A 27393-nucleotide genomic window follows, 5' to 3' on the forward strand; every position below is an offset into this window, starting at 1 on the left:
ATCTCTCTCCATCCTTACTCGATGTATCTTTGTTGAGCTTTATAAAATCTTCTTTCACCGAACAAGGAAAAAAATGTGAATCCCATGGTGTTCCTTACTTAATAATTAATATTTTGCCACTTTGTCCTAATGGACATCATAAATTTAGGAGTCGAAACTTGTAACCTTTGACATATTTTGTCGATCTCTTTTCTTCAATAACTCAGAATGTTCGAGCTAACTTCCAACCAAACAACTAGGAATAAGCTGTCAGTCCCTTCTCCGTCTCTTTCCGTTGTGTCCCTTGCCAGTAGCTGGCCCACCCAAAAGCAATGAAAGTCCTCCTCGATTATAAGTGAAAAAATGCAAAATTTGATAGAATATACGTAATCTTATAGGACTAATAGTCGTAACCGTGATGTTATATATATGTATCATGATAAGCGTAATATTTTCGATATCTCTTCCTATGATTTAGGTAATTCTTCGTGTAACGGTAGAGGTATATTTATTCGAATTTTAATTTTCTACCGATCTTGAAACTTTGTGAGAATGTAACACAACTACGTACTCGTTCTTTTTTTTCTCTATGTACGTATATAAAATAATAGTGTAATAATTTCGTTCTCTCTTTCTATGATTAGGTAATTCTTAGTCTAATATTAAAGTATATATTTTTATTCCAAAAAAAAAAAAAATCTACCAATCTTGAAACTTAGCTTCGTGAGGATGTTACACAACTTCTCATTCTATTTTTCTTCTTTCCCTACTCCCTATCCCACCACATGATTAAGGCCACCATATATATTATGATATTATACATTTGCTAGCTGTCTGATAATGCAATTTTTAATTTGGTAGATTTTGCATTCATGATCCTCCCTCTGTAAGCTTTGTAGGAACCTAGCTAGTACAACACATGTTGCATGTGTCAACACATATTTGTCATATCACAAGCCATTTTTCGCATCCAACCACCTGACATCTAACCGTCTGATCAATTTATCGCTGGATGTATCATTCATTTGATTTGAATGTGCTGTTTGCCATTCACTCATGCAATTAGTCTTTTTAGCATCTGTATTAGACGCACACAGTAGATTGTAATACTTCATATGAATAAATTTCTTTTTGTTCTATCCATATATATCACCAAAAAAAAGGGATGGGACCAGCACACCAAAAAAAAAAAAAAAAAAACCATTTCTACTAATTGACAAACTTTTTTAAATCACTGAATACATGTTTTAAAATAGTTGAAAAGAAGTTCATAACTAAAAAGTAGATTAATTTTGACTTTAGCGGAGTCTTTGCTAATATAAGTGATGTTTTTCCAGCGGCTAGTAAGAGAGAGAGATACGATGTACACTCTGGATTGGGTGTCGACGACCTTGCCGGAGGTACTCTTGCCGATGCCGGACTGGGCCTAGGCGATGGCAAAGGGCTGTTGGATGGCGGAGGGCTTCTCGTAGCCATAGTGGTGCTAGGTCGGTGGTGGTGGTTCGGAGGAGAGAGGGGTGCAGTGGGTATGGGTCAGAGGAGGAAGAGAGACAAAGTCGAGAGAGAGACAGTTTGAGGGAGAGAGGGAGTGAATTTGGTTTTGATTGCTCTACTTTATTTACCATTATGCCATTAAGAATAAAAAATATATATACATATTTGAATAAAATTTGGGTTTGATGGTTGGCCCATGCAAATTTTAACTCAAATTTGGATAAAAATTTGAGTCGAGGCTGGAGATGCTCTTATGGCTTTTGAAGGAGTCGTCTTTTCACTTCTTTCTTTGATAAACATACAAAAACAGGGGAGGGGAGAGAGGCTCCTCTGGACTGGGAAAGAAAAGAAAACCGAAAAGGGGGCACCAAGCAGAATGGGGCTACTGACTTCCCGTTCTCTCATTCCAAATGATTTTAAGGGCCTGTTTGGATGGGATATTGTGAAGAGCGATTGTGATATCCCCTTTTAGTTCATGGGCTCAGCCTTATGACCTCATTTGAGAAGTAAAATGGATAGGGTATTAGCTAAATCTCGGATTATATTGTACCCCCTAATACCTCCAGAGGGGGATTATTTATGGAGAGGTTCTGAAGTGTTATTACATAATACCTTCGAATAATACCTCATCTCTCTTCCATTTCAACTACAAAACAACTTTATCCCTCCATTTTATCCCTCATCCAAATCAAGTACTATTTAATCTCCCCGTCACATCAATGTAGACCCACCCATCTTATATAATACCCCCTACGGCCCGTTTGGATGCGGGATAAAGATTGAGGGTATTAGTTAATAAGAGGGAATAAGATAGTATGGGGTATTAGTTAATAAGGGAGGGCCCACATTGATGTGATGTTTATGGAGGGGGGATTAAATAGTATGTTGTTTGGATGAGGTATTAGAGACGAGGGATTAAATAGTACTTCGTTTGGATGAAGGATTAATAGGGGGTATAAGGAATGGTGGATGATGTAAAAAACTGTTAAATGACCCTTTTACCCTTGTGCAGTCCCTAAATTCATTATGTATTACGTTTTATATATAATTGCAAATTTAATTATTCTTTCACAAGTATTCTACTAACAAATTAACGAATTTAGTATTATTATTAAACAATTTTTTTTTATAAAATTCGGTTTTTTTAAAAAAAAATTAAGTGTTCCAAATTTCAATCCGTTTGAACGGGTGGAAAGATTTTAGTTTTCTGATCATTTTATCCTAAATGGCCATAATTAAATTTTGACTCTATGCCTCTCGTTGATTAGCCCTAGATATTTGATTCAATAACTTTCTTAGGACTAATCAACGAGAGCCCTCGAGTTAAAATTGAATTATGACCATTTAGGATAAAATGATCAGAAAATTAAAATCTTTCCACCCGTTCAAATGAATTGAAATTTGGAACACTAAATTTTTTAACCTCTTTAGACCAGTTTATATATTAAAAAATATGGTTAAAAAATAAAGTATTCCAAATTTCAATCCATTTGAACGGGTGGAAAGATTTTAGTTTTCTGATCATTTTATCCTAAATGGCCATAATTAAATTTTGACTCTATAGCTCTCGTTGATTAGCCCTAAAAGATATTTAATTCTACAACTTTCTTAGGACTAATCAACGAGAGCCCTCGAGTCAAAATTGAATTATGACCATTTAGGATAAAATGATCAGAAAACTAAAATCTTTCCACCCGTTCAAACGGATTGAAATTTGGAACACTTAATTTTTTAACCATATTTTTTAAAAATTTGAAAAACTTCATCTTCCCTCTCTCCGATTTTCCGTTCTTCTTCTTCTTTTTGTTTTCCTGCTAAACCAAAAAAACCCAACAAATAGAGGGTTGGGGAAGGAGGATAAGGAGGGGTGAAATTGTCCAATTTCAAGGGGATTGGGGGTACAATTTAATAACACCTCAAACCCTATCCATAACTAATACCCCCACATGCTCCCTTGGCCGGTATTGCTGGAAGGGGGAACTAAATTATACCGGCAGCCATTTGGCTTCCCAAACAAGGGCTTAGCCCTGGGCCCACGTCCTTACAAGGGGGCATAACTAATGCCCCTTGCTAATACTCCATCCAAACGACCCTCTACTATCTTATCCTCTCCATAATTAATACTTCCAATTCTTATCCCGCATCCAAACGGGCCCTAAATATTGGGGGTTCCTTACACAAGCAACTTGGGCCTAGCCAATTAAGAGAGCCCAATTACAAAACAAAAATACAAAGCCCAAATACAAACATAAACTTTGGTCCAATTAAAATATAAAGACAATAAAGTATTAATTTTTACAAAAACTTAACACATTTTACCATCTCGTTTCTACTAACAAAAAACTTTCAGTATTTTACCATCTCATTTCCACTAACAAAAAAGTTGTCAACAAAAACTTTTTTTGCTACAATAACTCTACTCACAAACCTATCGACAACTTATTCACTATCGGAAATAACTTGACATTTTTTAATAACTTATTTACTACCGGAAACACCTAATAACTTCTCAACCACAAATAAAAATCTACAAATTTTTTGCTACTTGAAACACCCTCTTAGTTCAGTTGGCCAGATGAGGTGATCATAACGTCAAATATTATAAGGTGCAACGGTCAAATTGACACACGTTCTATTTTGAAGGGCTTCTATGTTGGTTTAGTATCCAATAGGACTGCAAACGAATCGAGCCGCTCGCGAGCTGCTCATAACTCGGCTCGTTCAAGCTCGACTCGGAAGTTAAACGAATGAGTTTGAACCGATTTTTTCTGCTCGTTTTGTAAACGAGCTGAGTGATAAGTGCCAAAATATACATATTTTGACTCTCCAATCTACATTTATTAGTCTTTTATTTTTGTTAACTGATTTTTATTATGTGTTTTTATGTTTATAGGTTGCTCGAGCTTGGTTTCCAATAATTTGGGTAAAAAGAAGAATTTATAGAATTTTTGGATCAAAATGCAAAGTCCTTCGAAGTTGAATGGCTAATGTCTTATTATGTGAAGTCCAAGGGCCTTTTATGTTATTAGTGGATTAAAAAACAGAAATGATATTGGTACCGACGGGGTTGGTACCGAAATCGTAGGGACGGCCGCGCCGGGCTGTCTCCGGCCACCGGACGGCCGATCCGAGCCGTCCAAAAATTCTAAAAAAAAAAAACGAGGGGGCTCGCACGGGAATCAACGGCATCCGATGTGTGTAAGGTGCTTGATCCGAGCACCCTTTTTTCGTGTATATATGTATACGGCGACCATAGGGTCTCACATCTTGCAGGGTATCTTTGATGCGCATGGATATACGTCGACCATAGGGTCTCACATCTTACGGGGTATCTTTTTCAATCTAAAATTAAACGTTTTTAAGAACTTCAAACAGAGCAGGTTAATCCGGATTAGTTACAAGTGCTATGAACCCTACGACTGTACCTTTCTTTTATTTATTTGAAAGAATACAATCAATTTGTTAGTTTTTATTAATCTCAATCAACCGACAAGGGGTGGCTACCTAAGAGCCAGTTTAAATTATAACAACTCGAGTTTTTAGTCAACACACTTCACCGTCTTTGTAGATTCGACTCCGATCTTACCAGATATTGTGTTGCGTCGGTCTCAGCCCTACGCTTGGGGCAACCCATTATTTTAGGTTTAGAAATTGGTCAAGCACTGAGCTCGAGCTAAGATAAGCTCAGTTCGCAAGCCAGGGTATACATACTTAAGTTCAGGATTTTTTTTGTTATTTCATAACGCACACCAGTACACCCCCGCTCCAATGAAAAATGAAAAATATATACCTTCACAATCAAAATATTTTTGGTTGTATTAGGCCTATGTGATGATATATATATATTTTTCGTTGGTCCGTTGAGATTCGTGAACAAGCTTAAGCTCGAGTCAAGCCAAGGTCCGCTCGGCTCGAGCTCGACTCGTTAAGTTTTCACTGAGCTCGAGCTCGAGTTCTTTAAAAACTTAATAAACAAGCTTGAACACTGTAAAGTTCGGCTTGGCTCGACTCGTTTGCAGCCCTAGTACCCAAGCATGCCCAGTACAATACTTTTGTTTCTTAATTTGGTTCATTCCTATTTACTCCGCGTGTTTTTAATTGGCGATGTACTAAGGGTGTCAAATAGGCGGGTTTTGGCCAAAATGGGTAAATTGTAAGTGGGTTAGGTTTTTAATAGGTCATTGAACCATTTAGACCCATTAATTATAAGTTAATTACTCATACCCAACCCGACCTATTTATTTAAAATCAAACCCGACCCGTCCATTAACCCAATTACATACTATATATTAAAATTTTAAAATGACTAAAATACTCATATACACTGAAATGATCATATTACCCCTATACATTTAAATGACTAAAATACCCATGTGAAAAAAATTACCATATTATCGATGTATACTATATTTTGGAGGGAATGAAATAAACATATTCGTCCAAGCCTTTTTTGTTGTCGTTATATTTGGACTTTTCAGTTCCCGAGAGCCCTGATGTACTGCTAATTAAGATTGGAAATTAAGATTGGAAAAAGAACACATTCATATCAGTCGACTCCCATTATCTATCTATTTGTTTTTTATTAACAGTTCACTGCCTCCACGCATATCTAGTTTAGGCGCTATAAAATATTCTTTAATCATTGTTTTATTTAAAAAATTAACATCCGCTACATTAATTGGCTCATGCTAAATATTCTTCAATGCTGTTTTTATACTATTATTACACAACAACCTATACGCTTATCAGGAGCGACACCGTTGAAAGGAAAAGAAAAAAAAGGGACTTTTTTTACTTAAAAATTGTTATTTCCCAAAATATTTGAGTAAAAATTTAAAAAAAAATTACTCTTCCGAACTCGATCTCAAGGCTTTTTTTTTTTTTCCCAAACTCGGCAGTCGGACAAATAGTCCGAATCATTCGAGAGACCGGGTCAATCTCCCTATAGGTTAACGTCCCAACAAAGAGTCCGAATCATTGGAGAGACCGGGTCAATCTCCCTATAGGTTAACGTCCCAACAAAACAATTAATCGCACACTGGTGAGACTCAAAACCCATTCCAAAGGCTTTTTGAGGTTTCTGATTGTCAGTTGACGATCATTGTGCTATGAATATATCCAGGGGATTTTGTCAGACTCGCACATTGTTATTCTCATGATAATGTGAAAAACAAAAGATACATGCGAGGTCTGTGAGGCTCTACGCAGAGACAGATGTATGTTGGAGCATATGAGGGCCACAGCTCCCGCGTTGTTTCAGGGTTTTTTTTCAATAAATTAAATTAAATTTTAATATTAGTTATTTTTTATTTGTTAAGAACACCTAAATATAATATTTTGTATGAACTGTTGTTTAGACATTTAAATACTTTAAGAATGTATTCGTTTTGGGTCCCAAAACTCAATTTCTCTTTGTACATACGGACTCTCATAAGTTTTTCTTCCATTATTAATCTCATTTTTCTTTCTCTCCCTCTCCTACTCATCACCCAAAAAATCTCCCTCCAAACTTAAACCAAACAAACTTTAAATTTCCAAAACTTGAAATTTCAAAATCTTGTTGCTCATAGTTCGGCCCCGCATTTATGACATCCTGGTTCCGTCCCTGACTGTACGAGTCTCGCATTGATTATCCTAGTCATTTCATTGTGTTCTTCCACTTTTGTTCTTTATGAATTGAAGTATTATTCTGTGTTGATAAAAAAAAGAAAAAGAAAGAAACTTGGGAGTCCTGTTAATTAAAAGGTCTCATGGAGTGTACCAACAACATTGATCTTTTATACTATGAGCAAGTTTACAAGTTGTCATGTTAAAATGTTAGTGAACAGTGCAATTTTTTCATTTTATCTACTCACATCTCTTTCAACACCACACCAATATTATCTATTTTACCTATTCTCTATTAAAATATTATTATTTTTATTTCCCTTTTTTCTTTTCTTCTTCTTTATTACTGTTAAAGTACAAATGGGAAGAGAGGGGGAGAGAGAGAGTTGTTCGGAAAATAAAAAAAAACAAATACCTGTTGAACAGTGCGTAGCTATTTTTAGCTATCAATCCATGGAAATGTATTTTACATTTTCTGGTTTGCTAACAGTGTTTTTGGGTTTTACTTCTCTACTTTAACTAATTTTATACATATACCTAATCTGGTGTTGATGCTCTAAGGTAGCGTCGTATATTTTTTGTTTGTTAAATTTGAAGAATCTACTTCGTGCACATGTTTTCAAACTCTCTTCTTCGGACATTGGGACTCTGCAGCGCCCTCTAGCGCGCTGCAAGTCGTAGTGCTTGATCCTGTCTGCCCATCTCGCAGCAATCAATTGTCTAGATTTTTAAAAAAACTTTTCTGTGGAAAACTTTTTCTAAAGTCTGAACTGTTCAAAACATTTTTGGATGGTAAGATGCAACACTGCAAGGTGCAGCGCTTTTGAAACACCGCACCAACTAAACTTTTTTCTTTTTGTCTTTCTTGGTACAGTCAAACTCTCACTACTTATTCAAATGGGAGGCTTCTATAGTTGTGTGGAATCATATTCTTAAAACTTTTCTTCACAAAAAAATCATACTGTTCTTCCTAAAAGAAAATCGTCAAAATAGCGATAAGTAAAAAAGGCCATCATGTCTTGTCTCCTCCACTAAAAAATAGCGTAACATTTCCAATAGTTCACCACAATATGTGGTTAACATTCTACATTGTCTTTCCATTTTCAGGTGATCTGAGAATAATCTTGGGCAGTGCAATATTATAGCTCTCGTACCTCCAACGATTAGGGACAAGATGGATTTTGATATTGTTGTTGTGTAGTGCAGTATTATAGCTCAATCTACTTTTAAAAGTTTGTCATAATAATTGAGAGAGAGAGAGAGAGAGAGAGAGAGAGAGAAGTAGAAACGAGCAAACTCACAACCTAAACAAAATATTATTCAAATGATCTTGGGACAACGCCACGCGAGACTTGTGCCAAATTGAGTCATAAGCTAGCTTTTTCAGATTTGATAAATTGATTAAGAGAATAAATTCTTTTACGTTACCTTCAAATCAATTGCATTGTGCCACGTCGCCAATTTTTATTAATTTGGACCACTGTTTTGACACGTGTCGCAATGCAATTGATTTGGAGGAATCATATGTTTACACCGGCAGTGTAAAAAAATTATTCTCATTGTTTAACAAGGGTTCAAGTAACTTGGGGGCCGCCGTATACTTGTTAATCTGGTGCCTCCATTCTTCACGATAAATGTCGTATCCATTCCCCAACTAGAGTGTCTGTCCAAGTGACAATGCATGAACCACACTCCTGCAATAAAGTCAAGAAGTACATTAATTATCAACACATTTTTTCATCTCATACCAACCAAAAATATTTACTGTATCCAAAAAAAATTTGGGTTATCAAAATTCCTATACGTATTAAAGGGTCTTGAAAACGAATTTTCATTCGTCTTGAATTGTAAAATCATTTTAGGCATATTATTTTAGATGAGACTGAATCCTCTCTGTTCTGCCACTCGATCAATGTACGAAAGACTCCTATGACAGAAAAAGGTTTTGAGACAGGAAACATGAGAATAATGGAACCAGGAATCCCTGAGATTCTAGCAAGACTTTTGTTGTTAAAGAGCAATGCTACACCCGCCGCTCACTTTCACCGCTTCTCCCATCTCATCGTCCGTCTTGGCAATCAACTCTTTCATGAAAGAATTTTTTAAAATTCAGAACGTCCGAAACACTTTTGAACGGTGAAATTGAGAGCAGTAGATGGAAGGGTAAAAAGAAGCGGTGGGTGTAGCATTTTAGGTTGTTAAAACAACACAAATTATTTAAGTCCAAAAACCAAACTGGTCATCGAAATTAAGGCCAAGAAAACTCATTGTAATGCCAAAGTACTTTGAAGTATTATTACCTGGATTATCAGCTCTGAATCTGATTGCAGCCCATCCATTCGTGGGCACTCCAACCGTGTTTAGCTCAGGTGGGTCAACCAAATTGTACCCTTTCGGATCAGTCTTATTATCAAAATTCCCAAAACCAGATCCAACAAAATAAAAGTTATTGCCATGTAAATGCAGAGGATGATTCTCAGCTCCAATATTAACCCCCTGGAAAACTATCTCCACGCTTGAGTTAAATTCCAAGACTTTCACTTTAGTAGACTTCAATGGCTTGTCAACGTTATCAGGCAGGTCATCAGATGTGAAATTGAAGAAATAAAGCGGCACGCTCGGGAAATTGGTCTTGTAAATCCCTCTGATTTTCCTATAATACGCCTGTAATAAATCCACGGCGGGCGCCACAAAACTCATGTTGTTCAAGCTTGCAGCAATCCTGGACCCATTTGGTCCGTCGCACGAATCATTAACGCACGGAACCGAGCCCAGTGAAACAGTTATGTAAAGCCGGGTATCGACTTTTTGGGGGACATTAACTGGGTAGTCCTTGCTGGCCAGGCCCCTAATCCGGTTGGTGAAATTTGTTGCAGCATCGATGTCAGTATAATTTGGAAGGTTACCAGGAAACGATGGCGTTGATGGGGCTGTATAATTTCCAATGTATTTCACGATCGCGGTTGTAGTCGTGTTATCATATACAACACCGGCATAGGCTCTGCCTGCCATATAATAGTGGCTGAGGGACTTATTTGCAGTCAACAAGATGTCCATAGTTTGTCCAGGAGTTATCATGATATAATCAGTTTCTATGGGTTTGATGTATGCTCCATCCATTCCAACGACTGTGAGATTATGCTGCGCTACTGCAAAGAACATTTCTTCGTTCATAACAGAATTGATGACGCGAAGAAGATACGTCTTTCCATAATGTACCAGTACGTTGAATGTACCTGCAACGTTCGGATTGTGTTATATTAGGATATATAGCTATGAAACTCAATAAGCACAAGCACTATTATTCAGAATAGTACTGTTTTGACAGCACTGCATTCACTTTGTTGCGGTCCTGATTGAAATTAAATTGATGTGCATACCGCGTTTGGAACAATTATATAGATCACCCGGTTGGCCGTTTATGGTGAAAGCATCTGAAATGTTTGGTTCGCCTCCATCTGCAAGTGCGGTTTGGATTATCTCCATCACGTCTCCCTTAAACCATGATGCTGTGACAACAAAAGTGGAAGATTGTAAAAAAAAATTGTGAAGCTTTTTTAGGTCTGTACGTAGCATTGCTGTTTGTCAGAGAAAACAAATCGGACCCAAAAAAAAATTCTAGAAAAGCAAAAAAGTTCATGCCAATAAATACGAGATTCAATCAAACTTCACTGTGTAAGACCTCTGTGGAGATTATTTACGAAAAATATTAATCAAATCGTTCTAGGTAGGACTTCCATGTATCTTAATTACTTGTGGAAAGAATAAAATTAATCTAGTAATCACAACTCCTTTTCCGTTCTATCGACAAGTCAATGAATTTTTTTTTTTTTTGAGCGGCGAATAAATTAATGAAGATGATGATAAAAAAAATTGATGAATATGATGACCAAAAAAAATTAATGAAGAAACTTGTGTTAATTAGAAAGAGGTAATATAAGAGAAATGAGTAGCAAGAATAAACTGGCAAAAGGACAAAAACTCTAACACCTTGGTGGGTGTTCACAAAAAATTATAGGTATAGAGGTTTGAGATTTTAGCTTTTAAAAAGCTGTTGTGAGTGAGTGTGTGTCAAAAATTCTAATCAACATATTTTGAGAATCTATATTATAATTCAAAGCGATTTTTGTCAACCCATACAAATTTAACACCCTCTATAACCGTCGGATCAAATTTTCAATAAGTTATAGCCGTCCAATCACTGCATTATTTAGATATAACACCCTCTATAACCGTCGGATCGAATTTTCAATAAGTTATAGCCGTCCAATCACTGCATTATTTAGATATAACACCTCTCTCTCTCTCTCTCTCTCTCTCTCTCTCTCTCTCTCTCTCTCTCTCTCCCCTTACTTTTTAGGGAATATATTTCAATTTAAATGTTATTTTTTTTATCAAACAGGAAAACGTCAAAAAAATGTAAGTGACGCTATGTGTAAATTACATTAATCGAATAGAGCACTCCAATCGGATAGTTTATTTAAATTGAGACTATATTACGTTTAGACATGACTTTTGGCACAGGCATCCGATAGTCTTACTTCATTGTATCTCTTAAAGTTTGGTTTTCTAATTAATTCAAGTAGCTAGTTACCCTTTGGTTTATACTTTCAAATACAATTGGTAATTCAATGACACGGCCTTGATTAAACGTGTCGCTTAAAAAATGAACCAGTAGCACAACCACCCTTTCATTAGTCCAGACAACTAGCTAATTGATTATAATTAAGTTGGGTCATTAAACTATGAGCTTGTTTGATAACCTAAATTCAGCACTTAAAACTGAATCAATTAAATAATAAGTGATTCAGTGGGTTTGATAACGACATTATATATTGCTTAACAAATTAAGTGCTACTTAAAATATAGGCTAAGAAGTTGAAAAAAAATAAGTAGTTTTGAGCTACTTAATTCTGGCTGAATTCTTGTGTACTTGCATTTAACCACTATACCACCACCACTTCGCCACCATCACCACCACTCCACCACCACCACTACACCTCCTCCACTTCACCACCACTCTCCTATCACTCCATCACCACCACCACCACTACCGTCGCCACCGCTGCTGCCACCACCACAATGCCACCATTGCACAACTATCACTCCATCGACACCACTCACTGTCACCATTACACCATCACTTCACCGCCACCGCCACCGCCACCATTACACCACCACCACCACCACTGCCGCCACCACTCCATCACCACCAACACACCACCACCACCACCACCACCACAATCACCATTCCACCATTATTATAAATACATTGTGATCATTAGTAAATTAATAGAGAATCAGAACTAAAATTAATTTATCTTTTTTTAATTCAGTACTTAATATGTTTACCAAATAGTTTTTCAGCTTAAAAAATTCAACATTCAGCTTTCAGTACTTAATTTTTCAGCATTCAGTTTTCAGTTTTATCAAACAGGCCCAGTCTACAAATTAGTGGACTTAATAAGAAAACCAAGTTGCACAGTTGGTTTATCTCATCTCCCCCAATGGAGGCCGGGGTTCGAGCCCCACAATGGACAGATTTGGAGTTCAGGGATATGGATAGCCTTCAAACCTTCTATTGACTAACATATTAACACCCCGTTAATCTCTGCTAATGTAAAAAGTGTGACCAAAAATATTAGTGGACTTAATATTGAAGAGAGAGAATTGGTACATACCCAAAACAATAGGTACATCTGCATGAGGCTTTGGAAAAGGGTAGGTTTCTCCAATTTCAGGGTATATGATAATTGGGCCATGGACCGTGGCTCGAGACCAATCACTATGAGCGTGCCACCAAAGTGTACCTTCTTCCCTTGAAAATATGATCTCATAACTGAAATTCGCACCCGGTTTGATTGGACACTGTGTCACGTAATTCGGCCCATCTGACCATGGATTTCTTGGTTGTTTTACTCCGTGCCTGCATACACCACATATTTTCCGAAATCACAATATTTAATTTGTACTTCAAGTCCGTTTGCACACGTATCGGTTTTTCACACACTAACACATAATGTGAAGTGGCCCTAAAAATTACTGATAAGAATAATCGAACCTGAGATCTTAGAGTCAAGACCACCAGTAATCAAACCCTTAGAGTCATTTAGTTTGTACCTTCTGCTGCGGTTTTTCTGTTTGTTCCTTTTACTCATCCAAAACTTTGGAGTTTTAATAAATCGGACCACATACCTACTCCATTGTTTATTCTCTTCCTAAAGAAAAATTATTTATGGCTATCTTGGAGCACCGGCCACCACATGGTGCCTCATAACCCTTATCCACAATCACACATTTTCACGGGGCTCTGTACTAAGTAAATGGACCTTACAAAAATGTGGAATGGACAGGGCTATTGAAACATCACGTGACGGTGCCTCAAAATCACTTAATAATTAATCCTTCCAAAAGCAGTTACTATTTGCACCATATCAATATAAAGAAACCTGATGTTCCCGAGGTACTATTTTCTTTCCCTTTTTTTTTTTTTCCTCTCTTCTTTATTTTTTTCCCGGTTCAATAATTTTGATCGATATTTAACACACACACACACACATATATATGTGCATTTTTTTTTTAACTTCAGACCGAAAGACCTCTCATAATTTTGAAACTGCATAGATATTCTCGATAATTAAGTTTGTTATGTTTCTAAATGAAACTGGAGCTTCTATTATAAAAGTCCTTTTTTTTCCCTCAATAACACGATCTACGTAGAAAATTAAAAATCCAAAGTGAAAATCATGTGTGTTGAGATTAACTACGACTCCATAGATTACAATCCCAATTACATACGTATTGATTTTTGAGAGAGAGAGAGAGAGAGGAATACCAATGAATGGTGACATTGTATTTCCCTTGGTTATGAACGTTAACAACCAACCTATCACCTTTTTGGACATACAAAGTAGGCCCTGGAAACATTCCATTGACTGTCAAGATCTTCTTTGAGCTACATAGCCTTGTATATTTTTTTTCCTTCACCTGCATGCACTCACCAAATTAACTAACGTTAAATATATATAAAATCTCAGGCTTTCAACCGGGAAACAAGAAAATTGTATTATTGTATAACATCACCACAAAACAAATATCTGTCATTTAATTGATCAACCATAACGATGGACTTTGCTTATGATCACCGATCAAAATTCAACACATCAAGTATCTCCCGAAAGACTCTTTTGTTTGTCTCGTTACTCTGCTCTCGTATGCAGTTGAGAGTCGGTATGTTACGAATCTCTAGAAACACAAATCTCAAGACATGGCGCTGTAGATGGCTATACAGTGAGCCCAAGCGACAGAAATTAATAACAGAGACGGAGGCTCTCGTGCCATCTGTTTGTAAATATCTCTATTCATCTCTATGTTTTGTAATGCATTTGCAGCATGATCATGTACTCCTAAATTTCTTAATTCTCAGACATGATCATGCTGCTGTCAAAATATTAAAACGAAACGTCGACAAAGATGTTTTTAAGGACGGAGAAGTAGTAGTACTCACAACCCAGTCGATAGAAGGGATTGTCAATGCAGCCATGGACAGCACAAACACATTCAAAAGCAAAAACCCTAAGACCTCCAACTTCAAACTCTTCTTCAACTCCATCTTTCCTCTCACTCCTAAAAATGGGAGCTAGCTTTCTCTCACTTCTAAAAATTGGGAGCTGTAGTACTCCTTCCTTTTTGCTACGCGGTGCTCATAGCTATCCTCAGAAGGCCTTTATATACTAATAATTAAGCCTTGCTACATAGGCCACTACAGTAACTAGGTTTGAATGGTAGTATTGTCATTTCCCCGCGTTCCATGTATACCTTTCAGACAAAGAAAATCACAATATATAATTCCAGCTGGGTTTTGCTTCAAGTGGTAGCTGGCTATAGCTACGCGCATGCATTTTCCATCCACCTTGTCACATTTCACGAGGTTAGGTACAAAAATGGTAATTGAACTAATGTCAAATTTTCGGATTCAAAACGTGTTAGTTCATTTGGGTGTGTGTATCCACTGGAAAAACTTCTTTATGGTGTTTTCCGTAAAGAAAGCGTTACAGAACCCAATCGCGCATATTCAAAGTGTTTTTGGACGGTCCGGATTGAAAATCAATTGTGACCAGTAATAATTAATTGTGACTGGTCAAAATTGAAAACGAATCTCAATCATTGATTGCGTAAATGGACAACTGTGATTGCGCCTTTCCGTGAAAAGGTAATTAGGAATGGAGCCAGAAATGGGCCAGTAAGGGCGGTCGCCCCTGCAAAGAAAAAAAAACATTACTATTATATGTAAAAATAAATAAATTTCTTTGAAAGTATATAGACTCGCCCCTGTATAGAATTTTGAAATATATATATATAATAGTAACTTTTGAAATACGAGGATACCAACATTAATTACTAAAGGTTAAGGGTTAAAATATAACAAAACATAAAACTAGATGGTTAGTATTGTGAATATTCAAGTAATAAACTTTCAGTACCTTTCGTTAGATGAATTTAGTATTTTACAATTTTATTTCTTTTTTCTCTAAAACCTCAATGGCACACCAAACCCCCTCCATCTCTCTTGACACAAATATCCCCGATTGCTAAGACTTCAAAGGCAATTTCAAGAAAATAGCAACGGAGGAGAAGGGATTTTGGAAACCGTCATTAATTTTGGTGAAATCTAAGTTATAGGTATGTCTTTTCCCAATTGTTGTTCTAGACTTCTAATTCTTTGTTTTTTGACCGGTAAAATCAAGTAACATGAAAGCCCTTAGACCAAATTCGTCCAATTGTGATAAATAAAAAAGAAGATGATGAACAGTAAAAAAAGACAAGACACATTCATCAAGATCGATCCCATTAGTTAAACCGATTTAAGTATTTACGTTATTTTGAGTTTTGATGTATTTACGTTATTATACATGTGTATTTATATTTTTTTCTCACATGTACAATCGCTCTTGCGTGGTGAAATTTCTGGCTCCGTCCCTGCAGGTAATCTCAACCATTGATTGCGTGAATGGACGGTTGTGATTGCATCGCTGTGTGAATAAGTTTCTCTCGTGTATCCACATATCCCAAACCGCAACCCTTTTTTTTTCTATCGGCAAAAGAAAAAATTTTATAAAGAAAACTTGATAAAGATACATCGAGGGGAGAAAAAGGGGAAGGAATTCAACCCCCAAGATTGGACGGGGAAAGAAAACAAAACAAGAAAAGAGAAATTACACATGAAACAAAGCGTGCTAGGAATTTAAATGGAAATTTGATCCATATTCCATCTAAGCATCTCTTAAAGTCCTCAACCGATTGAGTAAGCATCAACATTAATTGTGATTTAGTTTTACTTGAATGGCACTATGTCAGCCCTTGTTTTAACCAAAATCCACCAGCTCGTGATCATCCACCGCGCGAAGCGTTTGTCATAAACCACATTGTTTTTTTGCTTTCCAAATCGACCAAAGAACCACAAAGAAAGTAGTTTCCCAACAGATTTTCTGTAATAAGAGTTTGAGAACCAAAAGGTCAAGCTAGATCATCAAAGGAAGTAGGGCTAACCCATTGTAACTTCCACCACTCCATGACAGCAGACTAGATTTTCTAAGCAAAAGGGGCAATGGAGAAGGAGATGGATGGTGCGTTTCAAGAGCTTCAGAGCACGTGGCCGGGCAAAGCGCTTGACTAGAAGTTTCAAGAGCTTCAGAGCACGTGGCCGGGCAAAGCGCTTGACTAGAAGAGACGAATTCGATAAGGTTTTCGGAGACCATTTTGTGAGACCGTATAGCATTTCTGCTTCGCGAAACTTGTTTTAGGGGACGATACTGGTAGGTGCCATTTGATTATCAAAGATCGGGTCCAACACAAGCAAATCCCTTTTCTGTTTTTTTTAGGAGAACCAAATTCCTTTTTTCTTTTTCTTTGGTTTTGCGGTGACATAATGGAAATAGCCTGTCTTTGCGAGCTGTCCTTTTAGACTTGAAGCAAGTTTCTTCTTAACAAAGTATTATCAAGTGGTCGTCGGATGTTGAAACCGGGATTCGTTTATCACTGAAAATTCGCTACACATCAAAAATAAACAAGATTAGAAACTTACTGGACCAATTTCAATCTTCCGAAAATTGATAATCGAGGTTAGTATTTTTATGAATAATACTATATCCTTAAAACAAATTCACCCCTCACACTGGTGCTTACGGGGCTCTTGAACATTTGTCTCCCAAGATTACCTAATTTACAACAAACAGAATTAGCACTTCAACCTGTTCGACAAGCAAACGCAAACTTGTGTAGTACTCTCCCTCAGACGCAATATGAATGGAATGTATGTGCTCAATAATTTTCAATGTCCAAAAAGGATGCAAATGAGCCCTATTTATAGTACATATGGTGACCTTTCATAGAAGGGAGGTGACTGATCGGAGACACCAATCAATTGGAATACAATGGTTAACGGCAAACGGATGTAAAAAAGAGACGCACCACTTCGGCAACCCACCAGGTAATGCCAAGCAATTACCATGAAAAGTTACATGCACCCATTGGGAAAATCACTTTACATTTTACACTTAAAATTTCCAAACAGATTCCGTAACAAGAATACATGTTTAATGGGTCCACCATTAAACCATAAACCCATGTATTCTTTCGTTTCCCACCGACGTGAATTTGAAGTTATGGGGATTCCACCACATAACTTCACTGTTACGAACTACTCTCTTCGTTTATTTTTAAGTATCTTGCTTCGTAACTCCAACTTATTAAAAAAATATTATCATTACATATTTTACATCAACTTTTATCTCCATTTTCCCTACTTACCCTCTATGGAGACATCATCATTACACTTTTACTCACTAACTTTTCAAAATGGAATCTACTTTTAGAGATAAAATAGAAAATGCACCAACTTTTACCCACTAATTTTTCAAGATGAACGCTTATTAAGAGACAGTCTAAATAGAATACTGGACTCTGAAAAAAGAACGGAGAAAGTATAAATTGGAGGTACCTGATTGTGACAAGATTTCAAAAACCTACCCGGTCGCGTGAACCGACACGGCCGGACAATGGAATTTCCTTGTACTATGGAGTATACATTAGTAGCATGCAAGCACGATCACTGTAACAGACTATAAATTGGAGGATTGAAAAGATTTCGGAAACCTACTCGCGAACCGACAGTGGAAAAATACTAGTATTTTAAACCAGAACTGGGACCTGATGTCTTCGGGTTCGGTTGGTACATAATGCAAGCAAGATGTTAAATATATTTTTGATCAATAGAATCTGTACGTGGGGAACACTACCTAATAAGTATATTTTAATGGGTGATGTTGAATATATTTCAAATTGAGACTTCATCGAAAAGATACTTATCTTTTTGGAAGAACTAGCTAGCTACTAGTATTACAGTCCTGAGGCGATCCGGATTCCCAGCCGCCATCATCTACTGTGGAGGTACTTGCTTGTGGCTGAATCGGCCAACATGACCTTTTTACATAGTTTCGTTTCGAGAGATTTTTGGGTGCTGGGTGGATATTACGTGATCGTGTTCATGTGGTATCCGAGCAGCGCATTCAGACCGTTTAAAAGTGTGTGAGACGGTTCAGATTGAAACTTTCTCTCTCCTCTCACTCCACCACTCTCTTTCCTCTTTCTCTCTCCTTTTTTTCTCTCCAAATTCGAGCCGTTCAAAATCGAAATGGACAGTCCGGATGCGTTGCTCGGGCACCACATAGTGTCCACTCGGCACCCAAAAATTCCTCGTTTCGAGAAATCTAAAGTTATGAGAAGAAATATACACATGCATAGTGCAACTCTCCTTTGGGGAGACCAAAATATTGTGGAATAGCAGGCCCGTCCCTAAGGAAAGATAGGAAAGGCTTGTGTCTCGGGTCCCTAATTTTTTAAAAAATTTAGGAACCTCCAAATTGTGTGTGTGTCCTCCTCCTATATAAAAAGGAGGAGTTTTTCGGAGGTATTTTCAATTTGGGACGAATTTACCCTTTAATTTTGGACATTTTACAGATTGCCCAAGCCAAATGGGTATAATTGTAATTTTACTCCTGGCCGCGTGGCGCGTTCTCCACCGCTTTCTCTCACCTACCACTTTATTACTCCCCTTGGATTTGGCTTACACAGAACGGCGTTTAGAGAGAGAGAGAGAGAGAGGACGATGAAGGCAGCCACGACGACAACGACGATGATGTTGACGATGACGATAACGACGATGAAAAGGGCGGCAATGAAGAAGGTAAATGAGAGAGGTGATTTTGTTTTGCTAAGTTTCCGCAAATTTCGACGGATTGCGTGTTCAATTTGCACAGATCTGTTAATTCTGGTTTGTATTTTCCGTGCTTTCTCTTCACTTGGATTTTTTTCAGTTGGCAAGAACTCTGAGGAATGATTTGGCCTCTGTTTTTTATGTTTTGGATCTTCTGCCCTGTTGGTGGCTTTGAAGAGGTAACTCTTGCGATCGACTCTACTTTTCGATCTTAGTTATGGCGATGAGGTTCCAGGCGAGGAAGCCGAAGTACAAGAGTTGATTTTGATTATTTGGAGATTTGTTTTAGTTTTTTTTTTTTTATGAAAGGAAAAAAAAAAAAACCTTCATGTGCCATCGCTCTAAATTCTGCAGGTATTCTCCAATCTGGGATTCGAATTTCAAGTAAACTGTTCGGTTTTTCTTCTTTATTCTGTGTATATATACATATATAGATATATGTAAGGAATGCGTATATGTATAGAAGTTTGCAGATTCACCTTACCTTGGATTCTTGTCGCTTTGAACGTACAGACTGCGACAGTTAGGGTTTGTGAATTGGTTTTTTTCATCAAACAGATCTCGACCTCACTGCCTGAAATCTTACGTTTAGTTGAAGAAATTGTAATTAGCTGATCAACGAGCTTTGTTTTTGATGAATTCGTGTTGGTTTTGAACTTGCATGGATTATTTGAGATTCTGTTTAGAACTGATACATACAAGAAAAAGGAAAAGAAATTTTGTATATATAGATATTGAAGGGTAAGGTTGGAGATTTATGGATGGATGGACAGGTCTTCGTGTTTCTAAGCCATTTGTTTGTTTATTTTCCAGTTCAGTTTGCAAATAAGATTTCGATTTAGGGTTTCGTGTGTTTTAGGTCGATTTAGGTCAAAACAAAAAGGGGTTTGTTTGCTGTCTCTGTTTTTTTGGGTGAATTTGGTTTGTGTTTTTTAAATATGGAAAGCAGATAAAGAACTTACTAGAGTCCAATATTGAGTACTATTGATTGACAAGTCAAAGATATCTTTGATAGATATTGAGTACTATTTGTTCTTTTGTAGTTGTGTTGGTTTCTCCCCGGCTGTAAGTTACATGGTTTGCATGCATGTGCCGTTCCAAGCAAGTATCGATGAGCTTTTGGCCTTCAATCTGCCAACTAATACACATTGAGAGCAATATTATTTCTACTTGCTGTTTTTTTCCAAACATGATTAAAAAGTGGAAGATAAGCTCTGGTTTTAGCCAAAATCTTGTCCTTAATTGCGAGAACTATTCGAGGGACTGTGCTTTGATTTTTTCGGAAGGACTCTATCAGATTCTGTGTTTCTTTGTTATATTCAGCTTACGAAATCAGAACTTAGAACTGGAAAATTAAGTAATTGATGATTCAATCCACCAAGAGAGAGCTACAAAATTTATGAGTCAATGTAGGAGTACAGATTATTGGATTGAACAATACATTGGGTTAGGTTTGCATGTTACTTCTCCATGTGCTTGTTTTGTATTCTTGGTGATCTGTGCATTATCATCTAATAAATATAGCCCATTTGTGCTTGTCTATTACTCCATTAAAAAACTGGAGCTTGTGGTACACTGGTTATTAAGTTTTTCTCCATTTCCTAAAGCTGATTGATTTGTGCTGTTTGAGGCTTTGGTCTGACCAGTTCAATTTACTCTCCCAAAGATTTTGATTCTATTATACCAAAGTTGGGCTTTCACGTGTTATCAGTTGTGTTCTTTTGTCCATGATATTAGAGTTTGAGTAAGTAATAAGATTTATAATGGCTCCAACAGGGTACGGATGACCATTTTGAGAAGAATAGAGAATTATCAAGTTGTTGGCGTTTCTGAATAGCCTATTTGAAGCATTCCAAATGCTACATAAGGGGAACAGGTGCTTGCAGATTGGCCTTCTTGGCTTGTTAAGGTAGCTGGCGAAGCTATCAGGGGACAGATACTGTAGAGATCTGATAGTTTTAGAAAGTTAGATAAGGTAACGTTCCTCCTTTTTAAAAATTTAATGGTTTACTTGCATTTCTTTTTTTGTACTAGATTAGAAAATGGTTGACTTGCATTTAGGTTTTACTGTGAGAGAAGGAAACTTGTTATTTCAGGTCACTATATATTTCTGAAAATTGCATATATTAGTATAATCTTCATTTTAATTATTGCTTGTTTGTAGCTTAATTAGTTTAGTCGGGAAATACAAAATGCCTATTTAAAATTTTAGTTAGTTTTTCAATGGTCTGAGTATTTGTTTATTTTTAAGCCTTGATCTTCTGTTGTGTCTTGAAATTCAAAAAGGTTTGTATAGGTAGATTGTAATCTTTCTCGTATAACTACATTGAATCTGCAAGATTGTATCACGTTGCGCTCTAACTAATTTTACTTTGATGAGATGGACATGTATAAAATCCTCTTTAGTGAAAGATAAGCAATCGGGAGAAGAAGTAAGGTTAAAAAGATGGTTAAGAGATCTTAAAAGATTGATATGCTTCTTCTTCAAGAGACAAAACTAAAGGACATATTAAAGGCTGTTATTGGCTCACTCGAGGGTGTTACTGACTGTGATTATCTAGAAGTCGATGCTATTGGCAGTTCTGGGGGACTACTAACAATTTGGAATTCTGACTTCTTCAAGTTGGAAGCTGCATGCTGCAATAGAAATTTTATTTTGCTAAAAGATACAATCCCTTCAAACTTTCAGTGCATTGTTATCAATATATATGGCCCTTGCTCTCTTACTGATAGAAGATGCATGTGTTGGGGCTGTTTTTGGGTTCTCTTTGGTCTTTGGGCTGTGTGTGTTGGGCTGTGGTGGGGTGGGCTTTGGGGCTGTTTTTTGGGATCTCTGTGGAATTTTTCTGGATGGTTTTGACTCGTCCATGGGTGAGTTGAGGTGTCGAGGTTGTGTTTTGCAAGTTGGTTGGGGATTGGTTGGTTGGAGTCTGTAAGTTTTGGCCGGGTTTGGGGTTTTTTTTATTCCTCACTTTCTTATACCCCTTTTTAACTCCTAAGTTTGGAGGGCTAAGAGTTTTATGGTGGAGCTTCCTCTCATTCTCTAGAATCAATTGGGCTCAACTGATGTATCTCTTACCAACTCCATCCCTAGAGGGCTAAGAGATTAACCATGTACTTCTCGGAGGGCTAAGAGACCTTAAAGTGTGAGCATGAAGCTTTACTCATTACTACCGTGTTTTATTCTCAAAGAATACAGCTTGTTATTGTGCTACTCTCTGGAATCTATTCTGCTGGGTTTGGAACCTTCATTGCTGGATTTTTCATGGCACGTGTGGCATTATCTTAGATTGGAAATGGACTTTTTGTGGCAGTTCCAACCGGCAGTTCCATGGGTGCTGTTCAAACCTCTTGTGGCAGTTCCATTTCTTTTCTATTTTGTTTGCCTCGTTTGTTGATTACTTATCAACCGGCTTTTTGGCTTTTGATGTTTTGGATAGGTGCCAATCTTGTTGGGATGTATCCAAGGCATCTTTTTTTGGGATTATCTCTTGTATTTTGTTCTCCTCTCTCTTAATATATTTTTCTTCGTCGCTGTTCAAAAAGAAAAAAAGAAAGATAGGTTGGTTGCTAGCATGCTATAGAATACTTGAAACAGGGTCCCAATATGATGGTACTGTTTGTAATGTGCTGCAATCTGGATGCTGTACACATAGCGAACAGTAGCATTTCTTAGTTACATATCATGAATATCAAGAAATGTTGATGTGTTATTGTTACCACACAGGTGCCTTTCCAAATCTGCACTTGGAACAGCCCAATCAAGTGAGAGCTGAACTGCCCGTGCATGCCGTCGAGTGAGATTTGAAGTGAAGCCACAGATGCTTTGGTATAAGACCTATGTATTGCAGTAGTTTCTTGAGAACTAACAGTTTGACAGTATTTGGTAGTCCACTTTTGTTAGGCTTACTCTTTGCTCTTTACTAATACGCCTTTGGATTGATTGTTTGAATTATTTCGTTATAAGAAATGTTGAAAGTTCTTTAAAGCTTGACAATGTAGTTCGCAACACCCGCAGAAGAATGACTCCAGCGGAGAACTCCCAATATTTGTAGATTTGTTTTCACTCAAGACATTAAAATTTTTGAAACTATCGCGAAACATGAATGTGCATATGGATGGTGTGTTGCCTTTCCTCTTCAACGGGCATGGCATTCGTGCCTTGCACGAACGGCGAACCTAGTATATATATATATATACTAGGTTTAAAAAAATAAGTCCATTATGATTATAGCATAATTGATATTTTTCTTGGTAAAGATGTGAGAATGATATGCAAGTGATGCTTTTATATTCTTGTAATATATGATCACTACATTTGGATAATTAGGCTCCGTTCCATTAAGATTATTATAATTTTTTTTAAGTATTTATTTTTCGTTTTATGAGACAGATCATTCTCTCGCAATATATCATCTTTAATTCAAAAAATAAGTACTTATTTAGTTAGTGGAACACACTCTTAATCTACCAGCCTTATTATAATTATTTTCCTTTGGTATAGTAATTCAACATTTGTTGCCGTTTCAAAAAGAAAAATATCACCATTTGTTTTGTGTGCTCCTAAAGTATGTAACGGCTCCCAACTTTGAAGTTCGCCTTAGGACCCAAATATGTCAAAGGACGACCCTAAGTAGTTATTGTTGCAAATTACCTTAATTGAGTTGAGCTTTGGAATGTTCAAATTCGTTCTTTAAGTTTTTAGCGACTCGAGCTCGTGCTCAATGGAAAATAGCTCGAGCCGAGTTTGCCTAGGTTAATTTGAGTACTTGAATTCGAGTTTGTTCACGAGCCTTAATGAGCCAAAAATATTAGGTATTTATACTCTCATATTTCAAATAAAATCTCTACTATTTAGATAAATAAGCTTAGATACTTGGAATTATAAAATCATATATTTACAAGTTTAATTGTTGTACTTGTAAAATTTACAAACATACAAGTTATAAATTTGACATTATTTACCTATACAAGTTACGGGGCGGTTCAGGAGACACCCAAAAAAACACCTAAAAAAACACCTCATAGTTTTTGATCAAATTTTGATGATCCGAGCCGCTCAATGTGATCAGAACGTGATTTTAAGGGTACTCGCGAGAAATCAGCAAAAAAAAATGACCGGGAAGAGCTTGATTTGAACAGTTTCGAACAGTTTTTTATTGAACGGTTCAAATAAAAACTGCTCAAATCAAGCCTTTTCCGGTCATTTTTTTTGCTAATTTCTCGTGGGCACCCTTAAAATCACATTATGCACACATTGAACGGTTCGGATCATCAAAATTTGATCAAAAACTATGAGATTGAGATTTGGAGTGTTTTTTTAGGTGTTTTTTTGGATATCCCTTGAACCGTCCCGTACAAGTTATATAAGTGTATGAGTACTAAGTTTTTATATGAAATTCTCATTACGTAAATACTCCAGGTTCGTGAACCTAATACTATCACGCTTATATTGACTCGTTTATTAACCAAGCTTATAGTAGACGAATCAAACCCGAACGAGTTTTTTCCAAGTTAAGCATCGAACTGTTCACTAACAGCGCGATTCATTGTTGTCCTAGGAATAGTATAGTGACGAAGTACGGTGGGGGTTGGGGAGAAGTCCAGATCACACAGAAGAAGATTTTCAGCGGTGTATTTGACTGTATTAGGATTTTTTTCACTTTATGTACTATTTTGTCGGTCTGGTGGGATCCACCCGAAAAATTATATGCTACACCCGACCAAGACTTTGCAAAATCCGACGAACGGAACCCGAATCCGACCGAAAAGGGGAATCAGATCCGTCCATTAGGTGCATTTTCGGAGCTGGGCAGGTCCATGGACAGCCCTAGCTAGAAAGTATTGATTAAATGAGTGGCAGTGGTCATCCTTTGGGGCTGCTATACCGTATACTCCTTTTGTTAAGAGTGGTATACTTTCCCTTTTGGTTGTCTCTCCGTCTCTCTCCACTCTTACTCGACGTACCATTGTCGAGTTTTATAAAATCTTCTTTCGCCGAGCAAAAAAAAAAATGTGAGTCCGATGGTGTTTGTAATTACTTAATACTAATATTTTGCCTCTCTGTCCTAACGGACAACGTAAAATTAGGAGTAGAAACATGAAACCTTTGATATATTTTTGTCAATCTCTCTTTTTCAATACTTCTGGATGTTTCGGGCTAACTTCCAATTACCAAACCACTAGGAATAAGCTCTATGTCCGTCCCATCTCCGTCTCTTTCCATTGAGTCCTCTTAATTGCCAGTAGCTGGCCCTGTTGGGAAAAATAAGCAGAATTTTTCACAAGTAAATCACGAAGAAAATAATAAAACTGCAACGAACTAAAATCCGAGATGCGCAAACCACAAACCAAACGAACAAAATGAATTTTTACGTGGTCCTCCTCAACTAATACTTGTTTCACAAGCGTGAGATACTTTCGTTATCTCTTCCTCTGATTAGGTAATTCTTAGTGTAATGTAAAAGTATATATATACAAATTTATCTACCGATCGATCTTGAAACTTTGGGAGAATGTAACACAAAAGCAATGAAAGTCCTCCTCGACTAATACTTTTTCTCTTCTATGTTCGTATATAATAAGTGTACGTAATCGTTTCGTTCTCTCTTTCTATGATTAGGTAATTCTTATCCAACATCATAAGTATTTTTATTCAAAAATAAAAAATAAAAAAATCTACCAATCTTGAAACATAGCTTCGTGAGGATGTAACACAACTTCTCATTCTTTTTTTCTTCTTTCCCTACTCCCTAGCCCACCATGCACGTGATTAAGACCACCATGCTAGCTGTCTGATAATGCCATCTTTCATTGGTAGATTTTGCATTTAGTCGTGATCCTCCTATGTAAGCTTTGTAGGAACCTTGTACAAGACATGCAGCATGCGTCAATGGTTATTGTCCTATTTGTCATATCGTCAAGTCCCACTGCACGTGTTAGTGGGGCATATTCCAGAGTTGCAGTTTTGTCCTTATAAATTCGGAAAACATATCTATTGATATTTGAAATATTCGGTCGCTCCTACTGTCAGATCCCACGTCGGGTAAAATATGGAAAGTGAATTCCATATGCTATAAGAAAAAGCAAGCAGCTACGTACTGTATAACTGATATTAACCTTTTTAAGCCACGTGTTTAATCTAAGGGCCGGTTATCAAGTCAGTTGGCACGAATCGTTAATTACACCTATCAAAGGTTTTTTTTTTTTTTTTTTTTGCTAACCAAAAAGAATTTATTAATTTTTATAAATAAATACAAAGATTAAAAGGATCAATGGCACACTAACACTAAACCACCCGAGACCTAAGAGAAGGCAAGACGCCAACTAATTACCAAAAAACCACAAAAACCAGCATAAAACAGTCAAAAACCTAAGCAAACCTGAGAGAAACAAAAAAAAACCTCATCATCGACCGGCCAAACAGACCCCATAACAGAAAAGAAGAACCTTCTTCTTCCTTTGCAAAAGACTACACTACTATCTCTCCCTATCAATGAAACCTCGACCAAAAGAAGCAACCAAAACCGAAACCAAAAGATCACCGAGCAAACCATAGGGAGCAAAACACCCCAAACCCGCCCAGATTCGGAATCAAAAGGCCACAGAGAGAGGCTTCATCCTCGACATCAACATCGTCCTCCGAGATAAACTCTTCCTCAAAGTCATCTAGCGCATGGATCATTTCCCTTAATTCTTCCTCTTGTATATATTTCAAAGAATCTCTTTAGATTATGATTCCTCCCTCCTTTGATTTCAATGCCCAAAGTAGAAGCTACATCCAACATCTTGCGAGTTTCCTTAAAGAACATTGAGGAATAAGGGCCCTTCTCATTTTTATTGTCCAACTTATCAAACTTAGCCTCAATCTCCGCGAGATGCTTTTTCTTTTTAATTTTCCTCTTCGATCTTCTCACTCCCCTCCTCATTTTAAAGATGGCATCAAAAGACGATCTTTCGCCGGGAATGTTACTCCCATCTTATTGGTACACAAGGGTGTTTGGGCGAGCCACAGTTATTTTTGTAGCTAGATTCTCGAT

At 37.0% G+C, this 27393-nt stretch overlaps 1 protein-coding gene across 1 annotated transcript; it reads right to left on the reverse strand.

Moving 5' to 3' along the window:
• Positions 1–8374: 8374 nt before the first annotated feature.
• LOC131306574 (laccase-14-like) lies at positions 8375–14785 on the reverse strand. Its single transcript, XM_058332892.1, has 6 exons — positions 14588–14785; positions 13916–14067; positions 12762–13006; positions 10461–10589; positions 9381–10316; positions 8375–8774 (listed from the first exon to the last, which is right to left on the reverse strand). Exons 1-6 carry the CDS (start codon positions 14690–14692, stop codon positions 8644–8646), a joined length of 1698 nt encoding a protein of 565 aa, XP_058188875.1. The 5' UTR covers positions 14693–14785; the 3' UTR covers positions 8375–8643.
• Between the last annotated feature and the right edge of the window lie 12608 nt (positions 14786–27393).

This window comes from Rhododendron vialii, chromosome 11a (genome assembly GCF_030253575.1).
Source record: "Rhododendron vialii isolate Sample 1 chromosome 11a, ASM3025357v1".
In the NCBI taxonomy this organism is placed as follows: Eukaryota; Viridiplantae; Streptophyta; class Magnoliopsida; order Ericales; family Ericaceae; genus Rhododendron; species Rhododendron vialii.